Raw genomic sequence first — 23,589 nt, 5'->3', positions numbered from 1 at the left:
AAAATGTAATCCCACGGGCAGTTCACTGATTTAGATACAAATAAAACAGCAGACCAACATGGGACAATCTGGGACAAAACAAGTAAAACTGGCTGACTCGCTTCTTGAGACCAGTCCTCACTATGGGTCGTCTTAGAAATGTTGAAACATTGTAGAGAAAGTGTAGTTTTCTATCTTCCCTAGACTAAACGAAGAGAGCAAGCAATCCGAGTGCCACATCTTAGCCACAAAAGCACAGCTGAAACACAGAGGACTGTTCTACATAAAAACAGACCAATTCCTGCTTATTTCTCATTTATTTCAACGATTAATACATGAAGAAATACTCCATAGCACACAGGTGGTATTGTTTCCCTTTCAAGCAGCTTTTTACCACATTCAGAGTCACAGATACCTGTCGCTGCAGAAACTTGGTCATAACCCTCTTGGCTTGTTCCAGTGGAGACTCCTCCCCAGGAGCCGAACTGCTGCTCATCGTGATGCCTACGTCCAGGCACAGCACTATGGCTGACTAGAAAAGAAATATAACAAAAAATAAGGAATTTCCTTTCACTCCACTACCTGCAGCGAAGCCCCAGCGGGAGCATGACGGTGCGGCCATTACCACACAGGGACTGAAAAAAAACACCTTTCCCCCCGCTTCCCTCTTCCCGCTCCCCTCACCTTGCCGCCGCGCGCCATCTTGTCAGCACCGCGGTGCGCCGCTATCACCGCTCCGGCTGGCGCCTGGAGTCCGGGCAGCGCCACCCAGCGGCACGGAGAGCGCGAGCGGGGCTGAAGGAAGAGGAGAGGAGAGGCGGGGCGCCATCTCGGTCCCGCGCTGCGCTTGTATGGAGATGGAGCCGAGGGCTGCTGGGAAGTGAGTGGGAAAGAAAAGATGGGGCGTGGCGCTCCTTTTTCTCCTCGGGAAGTCCGCGGCTTGTTCCAAAACGCCACGTTTGTAACCGTGGTTTTAGCGATGTGCTTCGCTTTCATATCGAGCTGCGTCTGGAGTCGAAGGAAGGAGCCCTTTCTCTTCTTCCCACGTCACCGTACTTTAAAAATCTTGGTTTAACTGGGAGATGGGGCTGTTTGGCGACGTGAGAAACGTCTCGAGGGAAACCTATCCATAAAAACAGCAATTCCAAGAGAAGGCAGTACGTGGTCCTCCTGAATGGCTCTGACATCACAGATTCATCAGCCAAGGAAATCACACCTGCCTCCTCCTATTATTGTTTATGTGTATGGGAAGAATAACCTAAGTGGGATCTTATAACCCTCTCAGTAAAATAGAAAAGGGAAAAAAAAAAAAAAAAAAAAAAGCCACCTTCTCCCCCTTTGCACTGCCAAATTTCCTCAGATCTCTCCAATATTCAAAGGAAAACTGACAAATCATTTCTGCAGCAAACTTTAATTCCCATTTCCTTTGGAGGTCCACAGTGTCCCCTTAGAGGAAATGATCAGATGTGATTAATCAACTCAGTCTGGGGACACTGGGGCTTTGTTAGCCTTTGTTAGACTCGAAGATCATTACTGGTAAATGCTGGCCAAAATATGCTTGTGATTAATTGGCTATTTCCATTTTACAGAATGCCAGTCTCTGGGCATAAATAATAAATACATGAAGTCTCCCAGGGACTCTGCATGCAAGGGTGATCATCTGTAATCTCATTTTTAACAAAGTGAGTTAGACCTCAGTTTCAGTGAGATTCTCACTCATTTCTCTGCTTATTCTTTTTTGGTTACTCTTCTTTCCAACAAAATAATGAAGCCTGGATAAAAATGATTACTTTCAGGAAGCAGCAACAAGAGGGCTGTCTTGTTTCACTTTGCTGGATGCTTTTTCCTTTACAGCAAGTAAAATGACTTCCCTGTTTCCTTACAAGAAGCACTGTATAATCCAGAGAGTTGCAGCTGGGCCTCAGCTGTTTGTGACAGCTCTGAGCAAATGTGAAAGGGTTCAGTGTAAAAGCAGGATGACTTTGCCTTTTTCTCTTTTGGAGAAACACCTGCTCGCAAACACAAGCCAAAACTGTGCTGCAGACCAACACTACTTATGGTGTCTGTTTGGTAATTACTGATGGTTCCCCCAAGAGATGTATTTGTAACATGCTCTGTTTGCTTATTTGCTTCTGTGGGAAGCACCTGCAGAGAAAAAAAAAACTCAAGCACTGCTTTCATTCTCTTAATCAAAACTAAACTTTCACTGCAAGGATCAGCTGTAACCTGCTACAGGTCCAGAGGGTTTGTTCTTTGTATGGCTATGATTCACAAATACTTAGAACATTGCAAAATTCTGCCTCTAATAAAATTTAAAAATTATATATATACATATATATATCTGAAGATTTAACAGTTCTCATCTGCTGGTCAATCTGCTCAGTCCATTTTTATTTCAGTTCATGCTATGAAAGGAAATGACTCTACTAGGAAACACTGGAAAATGATTGGGCTAGGAGAGTTAGAAAGCTAAATAGGAAGGATTGTATCAGATCATCCAATCTCACCTGAACAGACAGAAGAAAAACATAGTCATGAGAGGTGGTAATCAATGAAAATGTGTTGATTTGATGTGTGTGCCTTCCAGCTTAGGGGCTTTGAGACTGTGGCTGCTGAATTTATGGTCTCCGCTTTTCCTTCAGCCAGTTCCTTTCTCTTGACTATTCACTTAGTGTACATTTCTCACATAGACTAAAACTTCCACTGAATGTAATACACTGGAAGAGGCTTTATTAGGTTCCACAGGGAGGAAAAGTGGGAAATCACAAGCCAGATCTGTTTACAATCCATTTTCCTCATGCGGTGTTTGCTTCTCTCAATATGAATCTATGGCAGTGTGAATTACAATCTTTGGTAACATGTATTCCATTCTGCAAGACTGCTGCCCATCCGGTAGTTCTACCTGATGTTAGCTGTTCCCAATGAGAGGCACATTGGTCAAAAAAGTTGTCCCTTTTTTCTTTCAAAGCATTTATGAAAACTGTGGAGATAGTTTTTTAGTTATAATCTCTGCCACGGTGCTTGCCACCCCTCTCAGTTCAGTGTCGCTTTCAGATTTCATAAACATATCTTGCAACTTCAACCTTGTGCTTGTATATTGTGCAAGAGGTTTAACTATAGAAGAAGCTACATCATTGTCCTATAATGCAGTAGTCTTATTTACTGCATGTGAAAGTCTGTGCTTTGGGATTGAATCAGGGCTGTGCACTGAAGAGGTCTTAAGACTCTTGCCTCATTTGTTAGAGAAATTAGAAGATGGGGGGGGGAAATCTTAAAATTATGTCAGGACATTTGAAGAATGAAGTTCTCTGTTTTTTTTCAGCAGATGGTATAGTTCTGATTTACAAATTGCTCAACCCCCTGTTTCTCACCAGTAGGCAGTGGTGATGTGAGTCACATCTTCTTACTGCTCATTTTGAGGTACCATGCAGATCTGTGCAGTGCTGAGCACTCACAGGTGTTCACAAAAGGAGCTTTAGTTTCAGTGCAGAAAATGCCTTATTATGCTAAAATTCTGGAGAAAAAGAAAACCACAAAACCAAACACAGCTGCATGGCATCTCAAAGGGATGCTGAAACTTCAAAGACGTATAGTTTTTAAAATCCTTGTGCCTTTGTTGCCGTGTAAAACTTCATCAGGATCCATGTCATGTGCTATTGCCAAAATATTTATGTGAGGTACTTGGATATCACAGAGGCATGTTACTGAGAGATTGTTCTGCACAATCTCTGATCAAATAGGTTTTGGCCACACTTAGAAATGTAAAGGGTAAACTAAATGTTAGGGTGGAGCATCTCTGTATGCTTTCACATGCTCCACCTATAAGGCTGGCAAATCAGAGAAAGAGGTGTGAATTCCCATGAGTGAAGATTGCTTCAGAGCAGATATCCATAAGGAACGTGGAGGAAAAGAGGGATTAGTTTCATATGGATCTTTACATTTTTCATGATGTAACTTCTTAGTATTTGCCATTGCACTTTCACAATAAACAAGCAACGTTTGCGAGTATTTGTAAGACAGAAGAAATAATGCGGTTTTCCCCCGTTTTTCAGATCAGCCACTAGAGGGCGACATGATCCCAGTCACACAGGTGAAGCTCTAAGCCTGCTAAATTGGGCAGCATGCACCCAGCAAGCACCCCCAAAGCGAAGGAATTTCTGCATAAAGGTATGGTAAAAAATGAGACAATCGCAAAGCAGAAGAAATCAAACTGTTTTGTTTGTATTTTTTATGTTGTGCTTCTTTTGCAAGCTCGATTTTAAAATTTCTTCATACATCTAAGTCTATTAAGCTGTGTTTCTGTTGAGGATGATATTTTCATGACTTCTAAATCCCTGGATTAGCCAAAGCATTTCTAAAGGAGACTATATGAGGCCCACTCAGCCTGGTATCACAAGAGGTGAAATATTTCCCACTGCTAACTAACTGAAAACCTGACACGTGTTTCTACTATTGAAATAACTCTGGTAGACTTTTCTGGATTAGCTGTTAAATCCACTACAACATATGATTTCTTTATTACATTTTAGAAGACTATCAGCAGAGTGTAGGCGAGGTTGAACTTCAAAGCATCTGGATTCCTCAAGAGAAACTGAGAGTTCACGTCAGATATTCTTGGGCTGGGGAAAGCAAAAACACAGTGAGAGAACATAAGATGGAATGTTTGAAAGAAAATAAAGGCAGTGTTTTATGAAGAGGTACTAAGTACCGAATGAATGTCAATAAAATGAAATGGCAACTCAAAAAGCAAGGGAAAGCACACGTTGCTGAAGAGAATACAGCAAAACAATATTTTGCCCAGGAATCTTGTATTAGCTGCTACTGGGTTATCTCAGAGGCAAAAATTCCTCTTGTTCTCCACATGCTCTTGGTTTCCCACTCTTTCACACCTCTTTTGTGCTGTTTTTATTTGTTGCCAGTAGCCATCCAGCTGTGTGTTCTCCATCACTGGAAAATGTTTTCAAGCAGGGAGATTGTACTGGACAAAATAGCTAAAATAACTCTCTGTGTAAAGCATTTGCTTTGTGGATGCAGAAGCATAAGCCTTTAGTATTCTCCCTGTTTTGCCTCCACTCCTCCCTCAGGAACGCACACTATGCACATACACACACTCAGGCTAATTAATGGTCCAGTTTAATTCTCACAGCACAGGTGTTTGTTCCTTATCCACTCAACTGGCCCACATGAGGGAACGAGGATAGTGATCAGCTGATGAACAAGGCTCTTTCCAAGCTGGGAAGAGGGGATTCCACTTTAAATTGTCACTTGTTTGGAGCTTTGAAGAAGTATATTTTTGTTTATTTTTCAACAGACAAAGCAGATGTTAATTTTTAAATAATTTTCTCTTGAAATAAATGGCAAGTTTAGCCACCAGAAGAGGCCTGAGTTTCAAGAGCCTCAAAGCAGTCCTGCCTAATTGCTAGAATAGGTACAGTCACAACCACCAGGTGAAGCTCTTGCCTTAGAAACTGTTATAATATTAAAGTTCATTGCTTCAGTAGTGTGTAATTGCACTGTAGAGGAGTTAGCATTACTAACATTGCTTTCACTCTCTAACAGTAGCTCTACTGACACAAACTTGGTGAGATCTTAAATGTCATTTAGCAATGGCACTGCATGCACCCTGGGAGGATACTGCTTACTATATTTAATATTTCACTTTTTTTAAAAAAGGAGATAGTAAGTATTACTTGTGCAGATTTCTTAAGTCACAGGAGAGCTCATATATTAGGAAATGATGGTTAAAATTTCTTGCATTTGTTAAATGTGCAATTCTTGCATGGTTAAAATGTTAAGGAAAATCTCCGTCATGACAGAAGGACTGCAATTTTAAGGGCAGCTCACTACAAATACATTTAAATACATTCCAGAGAAAGACATTAGAAGCTGACACTTCTATAAAAAAGTCTTGCATTTTAGAAAGATGTACTGAATGGATGCCATATTCTCCTTAGAACAACTGCTCCAGGAGCTGCTGGATTCATGCCCAGCACTGATACTGTAAGTCATTCCATTTACTCACAGTATTTGGGTTTGCTGGAATCTCATCTATAGGTGATTCAGATAACTGGACTGGAGTAAATTAAGCTATGCTTGTGTTTCATCACAGTGAACTAACTGGGGAAGAGAAGGCTGTGAGGTGATCTGATAGCAGTTCTTCAGTATCTAAAGGGGAGGTAAAGCAAAGGAGACAGACTCTTTTGAAAGGTCTGTGGTGATCAAGCAAGGGGAAACGGCTTCAAGCTTAAAGAGGGTAGATTTAGGTTGGATGTAAGGAAGAAGTCTATTCAGTGCAGTTGTGAGGCACTGGAACAGGTTGCACACAGACATGGTTGATGCCCTGTCCCTGGAGACTTTCAAGGCGAGGCTGGATCAGGTCCTGGGCAGCTTGATCTGTGCATGTCCCTGTTCAGTGCAGGGGAGCTGACTAGATGACCTTTAAAGGTCCCTTCCAACTCTAAGAATTCAATGATTCTGTGAATATGCTGTTATTTCGTAGTAGAAATAATTGACTCACCTTATCACTGTAGCAGCATTAAGATTTTGGCATGTATATGAAGACAGTGAATACAACCTTGAAATGTATTGAGTACAGTACACGTTACTGACAGAAAATCTTATAATAAAGCAAGCCCTAAGGGAGCATACTGCAGAGGAGGGGGTGGGATTTTCCTATTGCAAAGGAGAACATCATAAAATTCAGTTTTTGTCCTTTTTTGTGTCGTGAAGTTAAATTTCTAGCTGAAGGAATTGGTTGGAAGAAAGATCCCTAAGTCAGAGATCACGTATAGGCAGAAACATTTTATCTTGGAGGGCTTCAGGTCAAATGCACCCCTAGCACACCTCTGTCAATGGATGCAAACCACAACGGATTTTAGCTGCTGTTCTGGGAGAAAGGTTTTATGTTGTAGCTCACTAAAAGCAAGGGCATTTTTTAGCACTGGGAAAAATACTCTGTTGGTCTGACTTAAATGCTCTCTTTATTTTAATACATTCTGACAGACTTCAGCTACTGTTTAATGACAAGAAATTAAGGAGACTGAAAGTTAATGGAACTGAGTGACCGAGGGGGATCCAAGAGAGGCCTTCAAGTCTTTCTCTGGGCAGCCTGTTCAAGTGCACTCACACTTCACCCATTTATGTGAGAGGATGCTTTGGGGCCTTTTTGAACTCCATGGCAAATTACCCTGTTATCAAACACACAACAGAAGTCCTCCTTCATCACTATAGAGCTTCCTACTGGAAGAGCATGCTTTATTGCAAAAGACAAGCAAGCCTTCATCTATGTGATATCCCTTCTAATTCACCAGATTAATTGAAGGGTTGCTTTTCCAAGTGAATTAGATCCTTTTTATATGCACATAGGCATTTGTCAAATGGCAGAATTTATTCCAGCCTCTCACACTTTTTTGTGTGTTTACATTTCCATACAGATAATAAATTTGGATGGACTGATCAACTTCAGAAATTAATCTGAATTAATTTAACCATCAACATATCTTTGGAAAGAATCAGGAATTACATTGGTCCCTCACACAATGCACTGCCTGGGACAAAAAAGGTTTGCATAAATTTTGAGCAAAATTCTGTCTATCACAGCTGTACATCCTCATTTCCTCTCTTTAGCAGTCCTGCAGTTACACGCTTCATTATTCAAGAGCAGTTTGGAATGGGTTTTCGTAATTACTAGTTACAGCTTCAAAAAGAAATCCACAGAGGTGGCCACATGGTGTCCATGGAGCAGCCCTTGATTACAGTTTCTGAGTGAGGGATTGCAGGACCCCAGCCTTGGGGTTTAAAGCCCAAGCCTTTAAAGAGTGAATTCAGGAGATGCACTGTGGTTAAAAGCATAGTTCACGACGTGACTCAAAGAAACTGGATGAGAAATCAGCAGGCAGAATTGGTACCTTCTTCCCCCAGGGAAATAATTCAGTCACGCAGATTCATTTTGATTGGTGCAGAGGTCTTTAGTAAAAGTCTCTCCTGCTAGTGACTACTATACTATAAAATCGTTAACATTTACCTCAAAGGAGAGAAATGCAAAGGTTAATGACTTAATTCTCTGGGCTTGCTACCTCCATCTCACCCCACCACACCAGGAAGACGAGTATCCTTCACCAGCCTCTTAATTGGAGGAGGGAATTCCCCAGTGTACATCTGTTATGCACAGAGTCCTGTTCCCTGGCAATGTTTGCAGCAGGCATCACACCAGGAGCACCTCGCTGGTATTTCCAGCTGTTGAGTTGGTCGTGACACAGCCAGTTTGGTGGGCCCTACATCAGTTTTAAAGCAAGCAGGTCACCCTTTGGCTTAAAGAGCACCTACACTGAAGCTATGCTAACTGTAAGCTAGTGATTTCATTTGGGTTTCCCAGAGATCCACATCTGCTTTTTAGAAGAATGACAATGCCAACTATGTTTTGTAGGTGGGTAGGACTGTAGTAACTGTGAAAGAACACAGTGGGTGTTATCTAATATTCAGACACCTCAAATAAAGAACTTTATCAGTGGGTTCTCCTTTTGACTTACCGTAAGAGGCATATCTGGAGTAATGAGAGATTGTAAGACATCTCAGCAGAGCTGCAAATAGCAACTCCAAGTCACAGACACACAGATCATATGTGTACAGTTAAATGTACTCCCTATTTTGGTATGGAAGCCAAACAGATACTGATGAGTGAAGTTAAACAAGAAACTACTCATTTGCTATGAAGTAAAAACAAAATCCAGAGCCCAAAAGACATTTTGGAGTAAGCACAGGTTAGTAAGAGGTTAAACAGAACCATTTCAGACAATTTAAATTGGGTCTCTAAAGCTAATGATTTATAATCAGTTACCAGCATAGAATGACAGTGTCCACCCCACAGTGCTGTTTTTAACACAAATCATGAAGAGGCATAAAAGCAACACTCTTCTAAGCCATATACGTTTTTATTCTCCACCCAGGCCAGCAAGGGTGGGAAAAGGAAATGCAATTAAAAATAACAATCAGCAAACACACACTATCTTTACTTAAAATTTCAGACTAGAGCAGCCAGAAACACACTCAACAATCAGAATCACTGGAATTCCCTGCAGTTTGGCAGTGGCACATAAGCAGAAATTATTTTTGAGTTTCTGAAAGCAAAGGTAGAACAAGACAAAAACTTGTGCTTTCTTCTATTACAGCAAGTGATTATGATTATATATTTTGCAGCAGGCAAACAGCTCTGGGGATAACAAGCAAGAGAAAAAGCTATCCAGAGTTGTTTTGAGAAAAGTTTGAATAGAAATTTCAAAATAGCACCAGAACTAACCCCAAGCTTAAACTAGCTCCCATTAAAATGAGTGGCAGAACACCCTGATTTTAACGGGAGCAGAATCAAGCTTGGTTAAATGTAATAAAGTAGAAAACACATGATTAAGTATTCAAGAATATCTTCAAAAAGATGGCCCCCAAATGATTTCTCTGAACCCAAAAGCACAGCTGCCATGGCAGAGGGAAGGCAATACAACTTGTCCGATGCTCCTTTGTGTTTACATAGCAGTAAGAAGCACAGATTTGGTTTTGTCTCCACTCTCACAGGCTGTTTGCAAGCCTGAAATCAAATCCTGCAGCTCAGCAGACACTGCACAGTTGTATTCTGTAACTAGCTAGTATTTATCATTCAAGCCCTCTGTAAGCTGAAGGCTCTTTGTGCTACTGACCCCAGCCTTTCGTCCAGCCTTGAACAGCTGCTGTTTAGCAGTGACAGCTGAATTGGGTTTCCTCCCTCGGCAGTAATGCATGCTTGCCAGGCATCCTTTCCCCACTTGTTTGCCACATGTTGGGGCCAACGAACACAATCCACTTCTTTCACACCAGCAGCATCTCCCCAGTCAGAGAGTAGGAACACTTACCAATGGGTCTTCCTCCCCATTAATGCTTGCTAAGCATCACTTCTTCCCACTCACCAGCCACTACTGGAAGCCTGCTATTTCCAAGGGGAGGGGTATTAAGCAGAGTGGCTGTGTTGGGTCACTAGAGACTGCTGGCACTGGCACTGCAGCTTCTCTATAATTTCCAAGGCATATCAAGGCCGTTAACTGAAACTGCTTTGTGAAAGGTATTTCATTGCTTGAGACTCAGCCAGTTAAAACCGAGAGTTGTGCGTGAGAAAGCAGCAAACAGCCTGGCTGTACTTCAGCACAGGAATACCTCTGCTTTGTCAGAAAAGCACAGGGCCAAGCCCACTCTTGATATATGACTTGTACACTGCTCACACTGGTAATTCTCAAACTATCACTAAAGAGGTTGCTTTGGCAGGACCTCCCAGACCAAAGATGGAACAGCAACATCACTTATTTCTTAGTATCAGGCCTAGAGCATCAGATGGACTTGTTTATCCATTGCATTCCCTGATGTCCTAGACAGGACAGCCAGTCAGTGCAGTTGTGGGAGCACCCTTTGAGTGCAACACAAAGCATTAACTCTTGTGACATCCCATTTCTAAATGTTTCTCTTAGACACCTAACAACTACAAGCAGCTCCCCCTCTGGAAGAGAGACTGCGGTAGTGAAACTGATACAGACGTGAGTGACTGTACAGTCTACGTGAACTGCACGCTAATAAGTTACCTACCTATGCACATGCAAATTGTGAGCCCTTCTGGGCTGGGGTTGAGCCAGACTTTCTAGCAGCACCAGCTGAACTAGAGCACTCAGGAAGCTTGTGATGTCTCACATATGTAACTCAAACCCCATTATAGTCCATCAATCCTCTCCTTCACTTTCCTACTGAACTCTTTAGGCCAAAACTTCAACAGACAACCGCAGTCTGAACAAAGAACTTTTTTAATTTTTTTTTTTAATTATTATTTCTTTTTTTCTTTTTTTTTTTTTTAAAACAGACTATTAAAATTCCTCCAGCCTATGGTGACCATCTCAGCCTGGCCTGGGAGCCCACTAAGATGCTAAACAAAGTCCCAAAAGAAGGGAAATCAATTATAAAAGTGAGACACAAGGGGAGGATGTACTATCTATTGCTCTTCCATGTAATTAACAAGGAACTGGGGTGTGGTGAGGCAGATTTCTGGAGCTGAGGCACTAATGCAATTTGCACTGTTACTAACAGGGAAATTCTGCACGTTCAGGGTTGTTCTCTTTCTGAATTGGATTGGTTCAGCATCTCCTCCATAAGGGCAACTTGAAAACAAGAATGACTTTTTCCACTGAGATTTCCCCCATTTCAAGCAAATTTCAGCTTCACCTCCATAAAAAAAAAAAAACACAGGTGTCACCAGTCAACACATACACTGCAGTGACATCCAAACCAATCACATTCCTCAGAGCAGCTTTTTTTTCCCCCCTGTTTTCACTGCATAACCAACTGTTCCCTTGCATAATATTCCTGTAGCCCATTCTCTTTTAGGAGGGCACCTAGCAAAGTCAGGTGTGTCCTAAGGACATACATATATCTGTACCTACAGTCACCTGAGGGTGCTTGCTGATATGCCTGTCCATTCCCTACACAATGCATTATTGAGCAAGCACTCTACTGCACATGGTTGCAGGTCAGCAAAGAACTCAATGTGCCTTTGTCAGAGATCATGCTGTGCTCTCCCACTGAAAGATTGGGCACAACTGTTGTAGTGCTGTTTTTTCAAACTGATGCTGTCTCAGAAGTCAGCTTACCTGAGAAGTTTATTGTATTTTTTGGAAGGACTGAAAAAGGCCCCTTTCTAGGATAACTGCAGGAATATCACATATTTTGCAATTTAGCCTTCACTTAAGAATGAGTTCCTATCTCCTGAAATTCATCCCCTGGGTAGAAACTTCATTGGGTCAGGAAGTCCCTGCTATGTTGTTTTCCCTAAAAGTGATACCTAATTTTACTGAAGTGGACTTCTCAGCTCATATCTGCCACCCCAGAACAGCCCAAGTCCCACAGACCTGAATTTTCTCACTATTCCCCAGAGTTATTATTAGCTAAGATAGATGACAAATCACTGGAGAACCATGCATCTGCCCACCCAGACCACACAAAGCTAGCACACTTGCATTCTGTGACATTTAAAGAGCACTCCCAGCCCAGTATTTAAGTTTGTTTTTAAATATATATATATTTATAAAAATCAGTGTCATTTTCAAGATGAAAACCACTCGCATATGACAAAAATAGTCAACCAGAACAAAAGCTCAGACTGCTGAAGTATCAACCCCCTGTGCAGAGCTCTTGCCAGAGAGACTACCTGAGATATTGTCAGAATCTAGCAGCTCAACAATGCTGTATGGAGAGCAATCTTCCAAACCTAACTTGCTGCAGAGCCAGCCACAGAAGCCCTTCTCCATGTCCCTGACAGCATGCCACCAATCCCCAAAGTACCATGATACCTGGGTCACAGCTGAGTACAGACCTAGGGAAAAAGACACAACCATGATTATAATTGGGTAGAAGATGATCAAAAAGGGGCAAAAGGTGATTTTGTGCCAGAAGGTCCTCTCTTCATTGTACACCAAGAAGACATTGTACCATGTAATGGTTCCATAGTAGAATGAAACCACAAAGGATACTACAAAAACGATGGGGAGGCAGATGATGGTCCAGAGGACAATGTGGGGTCCTCTGTCCAACCCAACATCACATTTTTTCTTCTCAGGTACATTTTCTTTAGGAGGTTCCTTCGACTTAGCCAGTTCCTGCAGCTCTTTGTCTGTTAGCGTGACATGGATGTCCACCATCTGGCCCTTCTTCTTTCCTCTGGTGATTGTTCCAGTCAAGGTGACGTATCGGCTGTCTGAAGGCATGTTCCAGACACCTGCAAACACAGATAAAGTCATCCACATTAGATTTCTTTTCTGTGTGGCTTATTTTGTGTAACTCCCCAAAGATCTTGAACACAATTAGACAGCACAGATGGAGTTATAGTTAAACAAAAAGATGGAACACAAGTAGCAGTGCATTATAACAAAGATTATCACAGAAAAAGAATAGCCAGTAAGGAAAATGACAGGAATTCTAGATGACAGAAATCACAAGGGAGAAGACTCCAGCATATGCACGGGGGACAACACACAAAAGAAAAGTGCTGTGGGAGCATATGGGGAAGAGACAAGACAGAGTAAATGAGTAAAAAATAGTAAGCCTATTTTCTCCGCTAGAGTCAGATTTATTCCTCAACAACATGGACATCTGAAGTGAGTTAGCTAAATATAAACAAGACCTGGGAATAAGTACATGCACGCATGGAGTTATACTTGAATAGTTATTATTCTATTTCTCATTTGCACTGTATCAATCTAAATTAATTTTCAAACTTTAGAAAATCATGAAGTCTCGTATTCACAAAGTCTCATATAATTACATTTGCATTTTAAAGGATCAAGCAAGGCACCAAATAGGAAAGTGTTGGGATATGTGTTCCAGTAAGAAACACCTTAGTTTCCAAGTGACATTGGTTTTGGACAGTCCCTGCAGTGGCACTGGACATAAACTCTTCTGTAGTTCTAAAAATATGCTTCCTCCTGGACTTAATTCTGACTGGCTTGGAAGGAAGTAATCAGAGGTTCTTAAAGGGAAGCTGAGCAGTGACACACAAAAACAGAAAGACAGCAGAGAAGCATGAAGGTTGGGGTTAGGATCATGGGGAATCTGGTGTGGCTGAAGGGCCAGGAGGTTGCATCCACATTTAAACCCTTCTCAGTCCACAGTGCTGACTCACGAGAGGATTAGCTGTGGGACCTGCTGCCCACAATTCTTTCCCACAAGGGTAGCTGTGACAGGCATCAGAAGTGAAAGTGGCTGAAATGTACTGTGATGACCTTGCAAATTAATCAGTCTTAAAAAGGAAGCTGAGACTACACAAACAGAAGGCAACAGCAAATCTGAGATAATGAATAAAACTTCTTATTGCAGGTGGAGCCACTAAATCTGTTTCCATCCTTTCAGTTAACAGGCAGTTGCTTTAGGCATGGAGGAGTATTTGACCACAGCATTATACATATAGAGTGTGCTCAGCACTTCTCTAGATCATCCCTAACTATTGCATACATTTAAATCCAAGAGCAAGACAACTAGCATCTGCAAAGAACTGCTGAATGTACCCCAAATCAGTCTGTAATGATTTTTGTTTCATAGCATTTTCATGGATGAACTCAAACTCCTGGCATCTTGGAGATGACTGGTCCCACAGTCACTTCCATACAAGCTCAGGAGGATCTTGAAAATTAGCTTATCTATCTAGTCTGCCAAAAGGGAGATCAGCCCCAGCATTAACTAGCATAAGCTGCAAATGAGAGAGGTGGGAAAGACACCTTAAGACCACTGCAGATGTCTCCCCAAGCGTGTAGGCACATTATACACAAATGCAAATAAGGGATGTGCCTTCGTTATGTTGGGGTGCTTATGTACTGTTGGGTCGTTATGTACTGTTAAGAGGAAAGATTCCCTGCCACATCTGTTACCATATTAAAGAATACCTGCTTCTTAGTACCACACTGGTCTTAAGGAGTTTTATTTGAGCCAGGATTTGTCTTGCAACACCTGGCCATACATTCCTGCCTAAGGTCTACTCTGCAAGGCACCCAGAGACTAAGGAAGAGGACCCTGTTTCTGTCCCTGTGACTCCCACCATCAGCCTTTATACCAACCCCGGTAAATCTTGTGAATCCAAGAAGAGGCTTATAAAGCATCAATTCCTCCAAATGCAAGTATTTCTAACCTTCATCCTTTCTGATCTTAAAACGGCAGCAAGAGCTCCAACCTTTTCTCGTAAACCCAACTGTCTTGGCTACCAGTGACACCATTATTTATGGACTGTGAACGTTCCCAGGGATACGTACCATCAGTCACGGACTGACCCAGGAACTTGGAGCCTTCCTCAGAACTCCTTTCCCCTCCTTCTTCATCTGCTTGCTCCTCTTCCACTTTATTCTCATTCTCTGACCTATACACTATTACTGACTCAGGACGGGACTCTTTCTTCTTCTTTTTCCTCCGGTCCATAGTGGCTTCTCCATCAAAGGTGACCGTGGTTGTCACTGCCCTCCTCACAGATCCATGGCAAGGGCTGTGACTTCCAGATTTCCTCTCTTTTGGCACTGTGTCTTCCAGCCCACTACTGCTCTCAAGCACCTCACTTGGCATCTTGTAGCACTTGTTGCCAGCCTAGCAGTTCCTGCACTTAGAAATCATTCATTCAACAACAGTCCTACAGATGCTTTGTTTTGATAAGATGTCCTACAGCCGATATCCAGTTTATGCACTCCATTCCCAGCCTAAAATGAGAGACAAGTCAGAAAAAGGGTCTATTTCACATCGAGCAGAAAAATTCAACAAAAGTTTTGTATAAAGGTTTACTTCCAACTGGTTTAAATATCACCCGCTGATCTGATCTTCATTACTGTCATGGATACATATTATATCACCTAACCTTGATTCTTAGATTCCATTTTAAATATTAGGAATAAAAAAAGGTACTGGAAGGGGAAAGAGTTTATAACATTTATAAGATTAAAAAAGCATAGCTTATTCTATTTTTTTAATATGCCTCTGCAATGCTGCAAGCAAACAGAAGACAAAGGTTTTGGCCCACATACATGAGAATGAAATACTGAAGCCACAGACAAAAATCAAGTTGACTGATTTAAAGGAGTAGCCTAGCTTAGAAACAGCAGCAGACACATCCTACTTTGTGATAGTTGTATTGGTGCCAGCTTTTCTAATTTTACTTGTCTTTTAACTTAGTGCCCATTGTGAGGATATTACAAAAAGTAATCAAACGATGTCAAAATGAATTATATTTCAAAGTTTATTGATTTAGTATCATGCAGTTCTGCCAGACCTTAAAATTTAGCATATATAGTAGATGTAAAGTAAATTACTACTCAGATGACTTCACTGAGGGGGATTCAGAATGACAGCAAAGTCTTCTGACTGTTCAGGGACAAAAAACAACAACGTTTCATAAATATTTATAACAATTATAAATTATTTCTCACTCAAGCAAAACTACCAGTAATACTAGGTGACATTTATCTACGGGAATGCCACGTAAGTAGAACTCAGATGATTAAACATGCATCAAGACAGTCAAGTCCTGTTCCATGAACCTACCAGACACAGGATTAATACCTCTCAGAATTCTTAACATTTAGAAAATACAGCTGTGCCAAATATTCATGAAGTATTTAGATACAAATCTGACTACAAGGAATAACATTTTAACAACTCTGAAGAACCGTGCTGAACAATTACATATGTAAAAGAATGTGCTGTCCAAATGTTTCTCGAACTCCAGTGGCTTGGTTCTGTGGACACTGCCTTGGAGAACCTGTTCCGTGCCTGACCACCCTCTGCTGAAGACCCTATTTACATCTTGCACACTCCCCCACACACACAGATGCACAAACTTTTAATTGTATCACATTAACGCTAACAACCATGAGCAATGAACACTGTATAGCCCTTCGTGGCTTTAAGAAACTCAACAAAAAACAATTTAGATTGTTTTTTGCATTGCAGGAAATAAACCTCCCACAGTGATCATACGACATATAAAATGGAATCAAAAGTAATTCTGCATATCCTAGAAGTTAGACTGCTTCTGAATCACTGGGCACCGGAACATCTTGCACAGCTCTGTAACATGACTGGCAGCAGTCTGTTTAGATTGCCATCTGAGATCATACATGCCATGCAAAAAGCATATGCCTGAATTTGCAGAAAACATCCCCATCTGCAACCCCAACAGAGAATGAAGCAAAACCTGTAAGGGAATCTTGCCCCTTCTGAGTATCTGTAGAGAAATAATGCCTCACTAAAAGAAATAACCTGTCCCAAAGCCACGAAGAAACTATGAAGCAGCTCTCACTGCAGTCCTACACCTCATCTGCCTGAGGAATGCGGTCTTTACATCTGTTTTCAGACAGCCAGTTTTTCACATACCACGATACGAAACAGCACACGCAAGAAACTTCACAGTAAAATTTAACACTTTGCTTCCAACTTCTCCCCTTTTATCTCCAAAGCAAACCAGCCATTGACTTCGAAGATAGCAAGCTCTGACTCTTAGATAACTAACATGAGCAGGACTCCACAATTTCCACACGTCCATGGGAATTAATGCAAGTTTTCATTTAATGTTTTTTAAAAATAACCTTTATGGGAGAAATTGGATCATTTTATTCTACGGAATAAATTAATTCTTTGTAGTAAATTTGTGCAAGAGGTACAAATAGGTTCTAACATTTTTCTCTGACAATCAGCAGTAACATGTTTTGTCTCTATGAAGTCACAAAGTCACCTGATTGATCCGTATGAGCCTGAGACCACAGTGATATTCCCCTCCAGAAACTGGAAAAAGAAAGCAGGCCCAGAGTCACCATGAAGCTGAAAGCATCACTACTTGAGTGACCTTCTAAAATCCTGAACACATGAATGTTAATTTGGGACTAGATCTCCAAATTTCCTGACTGTAGTTTCCATGCTCAGCTCCTACTACCTTGAATAGGGGACAACTTTCCAGTAAAATTTTAAGAAATCCAAAGCTAAAGGCAAAGACTTCTGGTTAGGTTTTTCAAAAAAAAAAAAAAAAAAAAAAAAAAAAAAAAAAAAAAAGTTTATCAAGCTGTGATCTTCATTAACTCACAGCAGACAGTAAGCTAATTTCAGTTCTCAGCATAATGCCAAAGCCTAAAAGACTATGTTAACTTCGACCATGCAAGGAGAAGAAATGTGATGTTACTTTTTGATTTGGCACAGATACAATTGCTTCTGGAAATCTGTGTCCAGTTCGAATCTTCATCAGTCAGACAGAATGCCAATTACTGAGCAGATGTGTATGTTCCCTACATCAGAAGAACACAGTGAAAAAGATCCCTCTAATCCAGCAAAGGAGGATGCAACAAGATAAAAAGCTGACAGAGAAATACAAAGCAGACATTAGGTAGGCGTTTTAACAAATACATCCCTGAGGGCTCTGGAGAATTGAACCATCACTGCAAACTTCCAAATCTAGACTGGCTATCTTGGCAGCAGTTTGGTCCTGATACTCAACCAGAAGAGGTATTATTGTAGGGAAGCTCTGTGACTTGTATAAAGGGAATTATCAGATTAAAAGAACACAAGGATCCTTCCTGATCTTAAGCTTGTTTTCACAGTAGATGCATTTCTTTTCTCAGCTGTTTCTGACTACACAGCAGCAAGGATACCCTCTACTGCCCAGTCCTGACCTCCCCAAGATAGCATCTCAAAGCACCACTACCAACCCCACATTTCTCAGAGCTGCTACTAAATCAAATAATTTCACATTTGAGTCCCACGTTTGCTGGGAATATTTTCTCCACAGTTATGAACAAGAAACGGGCTCCTGTAGTGTATCACAATAGACATTAAATATAGTCTTTCACTGTTCTTTATGTCTCCTGAGAATGAGGGAAGCCCTCAGCACTACACAACCATCCATACCACCAACTCTTTCAGCCACACACACTGAGATCTCCAGCCCTCAAAGCCTTGCTGTGGGGCTGAAGAACGACAACTGCTGTGCAGCTGATACAAGTGATGACATCTCTCATGTGGGAGCACAGAGGGAGACAGGAACCAAGAAACTGTGTTAGAGAAGGAAAAAAAAAAAAAAAAAAAGGTGAAATTTTAGGGACAGTTTATTAGCCAAACAATTTGTTATTAATCTCTCTGTGAAAACAGATGGAAAACCCTGGGGAAGTGGCTCTGCAAAAACACTCTATAGAAGAATTTTTAGAAACACAGTCTTCTGTTACTATGCAGGAAAGCCACTGCTGCATACAATTCCCATGACAGTAGTAGTTTTTGACATACAAAACAGGAGCCTAAAAGCTTGGTCTTGCACCACTGAGGTCAAAAGAAGCTTTTCCAATGGCTTTCAGCTGCTACTAATAGAAGAGAAATTATCCAGTTTGAATGCAGACAGGAAGAAAGCATTATACCACAAAATCCTTGATTTTAAATCCTTGCCACTGCATGAGTGATCTTTTTGATTGCTCAGAGGAGACATAAGAGGAAAAAATAAAGAGTAATGAAGAACATTGATCTTTATTTTTATAATCACATAACACTCATAAGAACTGGCACCATATCTTCATGCACATCCCATTGGAGTTATCTGCAAGAACAAAAAACAACCTGTGACTTAACATTGATGGTTACCCAGAACAGGGAAGAGATCAAGGAAAGTTTACACCAAACATCTGTCTTGAGAGAGCTCTCCAACCATAGGTTGCTCCCTTCATTCCATACCCTCCCCATCCCCAACACTGCTTCTGATTTTATATGTGTGTTTCATAAGTGCACATTAACCAAAAGGTTAGTTTCAATTCCTAATATTTTTGAAGTGTTTGCCTGCTGTCAGATCGTACACATGAAAAACAGATGGTATCTGTTTGGGGCATATCTGCCATCAATCAATCCCGTTATGACAAAACGAAGTGGTCCAATGCAGGACATACATACTCAAACCCTATAAAAAGCATGGTAAGACCTATATAAGAAAGCACATTTAATTCAGACTTTATGCTAGGAAAGAGCCAAACAATAGGGCTCACCTAAACGATTTGAAATGATCTTTCACATATACATCCTCACCATACCCTGCTGAAACTGAGGACAATGCTTATCTCTATTTCAAGGTGAAATGGCACAAACTAGATCACAGTTACTTCAACCTAGCAAACAGCAAGGCAGTGATGAACGATCTGTGAGAAGGCAAGGTGAGAAGAGCTCCTTCCTACTAGTAGTTGCAGCTGTGCAGCTTGCAATGAACTCGTCAGGGTGATTTATCTTTCTGGTAACAAGCCTTTTGCATTTTAGAAGAAAGTAAAACATTATTTTCAGCTAAACAAATCCTCTCATCACATTTGCCACGTGGCCACATCCAGAAGAAGGAAGTGGAGGAAAAAGACACCTTATAGCAATGGCCCATCATAACACCACTTAAGTGATTGCATAGAATAGCAAGAGGCACAAAGAGAAACACCTGCTTACGGTCTCCCAGCAGAGTAGGAGAAAGCAAGCAGCAAAGCTCATAGATCACACCTCTCTTCACTTAATCCACAAGCTTCAAAGCACTTTTATTTCTTATGGAAAGAGAGACAGGAAATAAAAAAAGAAGACCATACCCCTGAGCATGCATCAAAGATTCAAAGCTGGACTTTGAATCAAAGCTGCAAAATTCAAGCTGGACTGCCAAAACCACTAAGCGTGAGAGTAGAGAGCATAACGTAGTTAGATGACCTCTACCACCAAAACCTTTATGGGTATTTGCTAGTGGGGCTCCTTGCCAACCCTTCAGGATCTGGAAGTGCTAAAAGCTCAAGCTAAAAGCAAAAGGAGGCAAGTGACACAGTCCACACATACAAGCATCCTGATTTATCACAGGCAAATGGCTGCCTGTCAACAGGCAGGATTTGTGCTAGTGCTGTCCCACACTAAGGCTGCTGAGCAGCTTCTGGACCACAGCACTTGGTAACAAGAACCTGCCCAGCACAGATGCAACTATGCTGAAGCTGCAGTTCAGCAAGAATAGAGTCACTCGGATTCAAACGGATGGTTCACCAACTGTGCTGCCATGCTGCTTAGCTCAGGACCATCTCTCTCCCTGCCCTCCTCCGTCCTTTATGTGAAACACCCAAACAGTTACTGATGGCTTTCTACAGATACAGCCAAAATTAAAACAAAAGTAGGGAAGAGGAGCTTTCCACTGAATTGCTTTAGGATGACATTTTCAAAGACTTTAATAAATAAATAAATAAATAAATAAATAAATAAAAATAATCAAGATCCAATTCATAAAAGAGATTCTCTAAAATGCCCTCCCCCCCCGCTGTTTCATAACTTTTCCAAATGTCAGGGAATAATAACTGCTGTGTAGATCAGCATTACTGAAGTCCAGGAAACAGGATACGAGCATAGCTATACATTTTTATATTTAAAAAATTACCTGATCATTTTTCTTGCATACTAACTGCAACACTATGGAAAGCACAAGAAAGCAAGCAGCAAGGACTCAGGCCACAGCAAATGATAAACTCAGATACAACTACAAGTGCAGAAATAAGAGAAAACACTGTTTACATTCAGAAGGCCTGTAAGACCTCCAGATAGGCAGAGACCTCCAGCAAGATACTCTCACCTACGCTGCCAACCCTTAAATGAAGCCTGGGAAGGGATGGATCCTGACTCCACCCCTTTCAGTCACTCAATGCATTGCATGCACCTGAGTTGCCCCTGCCTTCCCACCAGGTGCCCATCACTGGTTCAAGCCGTGACTTAGTGTTTTCACTACACTTAATTACAAATCCCCAAACTCTGCTGGTCTACCTTTATCAAGAGCAAACATCTCAAGTGCTGCATCTCCCTTGTCTCCTCGTTCTTTGTCCAGATAGCTAGAAGAATGAGAAATGAAAAAAAAGTACCCAAAGCTTCCCAGTACTTCCAGGGTTGAGATCTGTTTCTTTATGTTAATTATACTTTGTGAAAAATTCAATGCATGGCACATGTATGAGAGTCTTTTAAAGAAACCAAGACTTTAAAAGGACCATGACTTGGAAATGGAGGATGGTCTGAAATCCTCAAAGCAATCCAATGGTTTAGATCTGCATCTCGAATAAATTTAAAAGATGTCCCAAAATCTCTAAATAAAAAAAAAAAATGTGCTCACTGTCTTCCCCTAAGCTACCCCTCACTTAAGCATTTGCCCAAAGTGGGTCATCCTGCACCTTGAAACAACAGATGCCTGTTGTAATTCCTGGCTTATTTATCTGGACCTTGTTGGGCTATATGGTACCATAAGATGAGTAGAAACCAGTCAGTTACACCCACATCCTACTTCCGTAGCAATGCCCCAGGCTGAGATTGTCATAGCATCTGTTTTTGTGATACATCTTCAGTCAGAAGGCTTTATATTAAGCAGGATTTGAAGATGCACCATGAGCTTCCTCCACACACCAAATTAGTGTTGTGCTTCCTCTGGGCATCTAAGCAGATGCCAAGAAAAGAGTAACAACAGAGCAAGGATTATCTGAAAAATACTTGCACAAAACTACATCTTTGAGTTCTTATTTGGTCAGGATATTTAGGGGCTTCAGATCAGAGTTTTATCTGAGCAACACCCAGCTGCATCCCGGGAGATGCTAAAGAGGCAAAGAGAGAGAGAGAGAACTGGAAGGTCTCCTGGGGATGATTCAGGATTGTTTAATGCATTGCACAGTAAATATAATCTAAGATACTTAGACAGTATCTCCAGCAGCAGGAATTAGTTGGCTCAGGGGACTCTCAATTGGATACAAGTGCAGACACAGATCCATGATGCCAGCATATTAAAAATGCAGCACTTTCAATTGCAGACAAATGAATGCTACTATATCATATGGTGTCAGTGGGGTGTGTGATTATTTAGAACACGTAGCTACATACCAATTTCAAGCTATTTGATACTGGTACTCTACATCTTGTGTGATTACAAACTCTACTTTCAGTATGGTGTCTCCTCTTCTTCTTTTTAATCAGTGAAGTGAAATTCCTAGGGATACTGAGGAAAGAGGATGTAATCTGAAAAATCCTGACTATCTCCTAATTAGACTGCCGCCCTCAAGATATTCTGGAGAGCAAAGTCCCTTCCCAGTGGGGAAACTCATGAAAAGATGGATTGGCCAGAGAACCGGACCATCAAACGTGGGACTGCCCAGGAAGCCAGAAGTCACGAAAGGCTCTTGTGTGCCAGCAGGAGATGATGAAAAGAAACAACCACCACAGCAGAGAATGCATAGACAGGAGGTGAGAGCGGCAGGGACTTCTGAAGAGGCCCTTTGTGTGATTCCCATAGAAGAATCCACAGAGGTAAGGGCACAGAAACTCATACTATTTTTCATTCAGTTTGGGCTCGGTCCAGATATTTCTTGTAATAAGCATAGCAGGGTAGAAATGCTTGTTGTTATATTTCGTGTAATTTGGTATCCCAAGAGACAAAAGACATAAACCAGAGGCATCCGTGGGAGTGGGGCCTGGAAAAGCAGCAGCAGCCAGAGCTGGAGCCTGGCATTTTTTCTGCCGGATAACTACCAGAAACTCTATGTCATAAACCACCTTTGAGTGTAAGGTTTTATTTCTAGCATTAGGATATTTTTGATTAAATCTCCTCTGCTTTTACCTCTCTGTGGTACTACTGGTCAGGATTTGGATCCCGCTGAGGTTTCTGTCCTGTCTGGAGCCTGCAATCAGATTGGTATCTAACGACTCTGAGACCTTCCCCCTTGCCAACATAGATTATGAGCTGTTGGAGGGCACAGAGTGACTGCACAAAACTGCATGAAGGACTGCAGGCTATAAGGAATATTAAAGCAGAAAATGTTCTGCTGGGATTTTTAAAGCGTGGCAGAGTGCTGGACTGGCAGATGTCATCAGCTGAATAGCTGAGCCATAGGCTGGCAAAGCACAAAATCGGCTTTGGACAAAAGCAGCCTTTTCTAAAAATGCAGAGTTTCCTATTCATCTCAACAAATTGAACTAGTTCATTCAAAGCTGAGACAACATGGGTTTTGAAAAAAGTAGGAGAGCTAGTTTTTCCTGTCAATCTATAAATACAAGAGGAGATGCTAAAGAATGATGTGCTAATTGCAC

At 41.4% G+C, this 23,589-nt stretch overlaps 2 protein-coding genes across 2 annotated transcripts in view; both read right to left on the bottom strand.

Annotated features, from left to right (window-relative positions):
- Nucleotides 1-780, bottom strand: part of XRCC5 (X-ray repair cross complementing 5) — a gene marked incomplete at its 3' end in the record, with an annotated part of 42,030 nt that extends 41,250 nt beyond the window's left edge. Inside the window, exons 1-2 of the mRNA XM_079539223.1 lie at nt 664-780; nt 395-511 (exon numbers count right to left, since the gene is read on the bottom strand). Coding sequence (XP_079395349.1) covers nt 395-511; nt 664-681 — 135 coding nt within the window. The 5' untranslated portion in view covers nt 682-780. The remainder of the gene's footprint in view (nt 1-394; nt 512-663) is intronic.
- An 11,354-nt stretch (nt 781-12,134) lies between these two features.
- TMEM169 (transmembrane protein 169) lies at nt 12,135-15,081 on the bottom strand (the record flags this gene model as incomplete). Its single annotated transcript, XM_079539187.1, has 2 exons — nt 12,135-12,754; nt 14,778-15,081. The coding sequence occupies 2 exons, from the start codon at nt 15,079-15,081 to the stop codon at nt 12,135-12,137; spliced, it is 924 nt and encodes a 307-aa protein (XP_079395313.1).
- Between the last annotated feature and the right edge of the window lie 8,508 nt (nt 15,082-23,589).

The sequence above is a fragment of the Tetrao urogallus genome (assembly GCF_951394365.1).
Source record: "Tetrao urogallus genome assembly, chromosome: 8".
Lineage (NCBI taxonomy): Eukaryota > Metazoa > Chordata > Aves > Galliformes > Phasianidae > Tetrao > Tetrao urogallus.
Note: the sequence above shows the minus strand (reverse complement) of the source record. Positions and strands in the feature narration are given on the sequence as shown.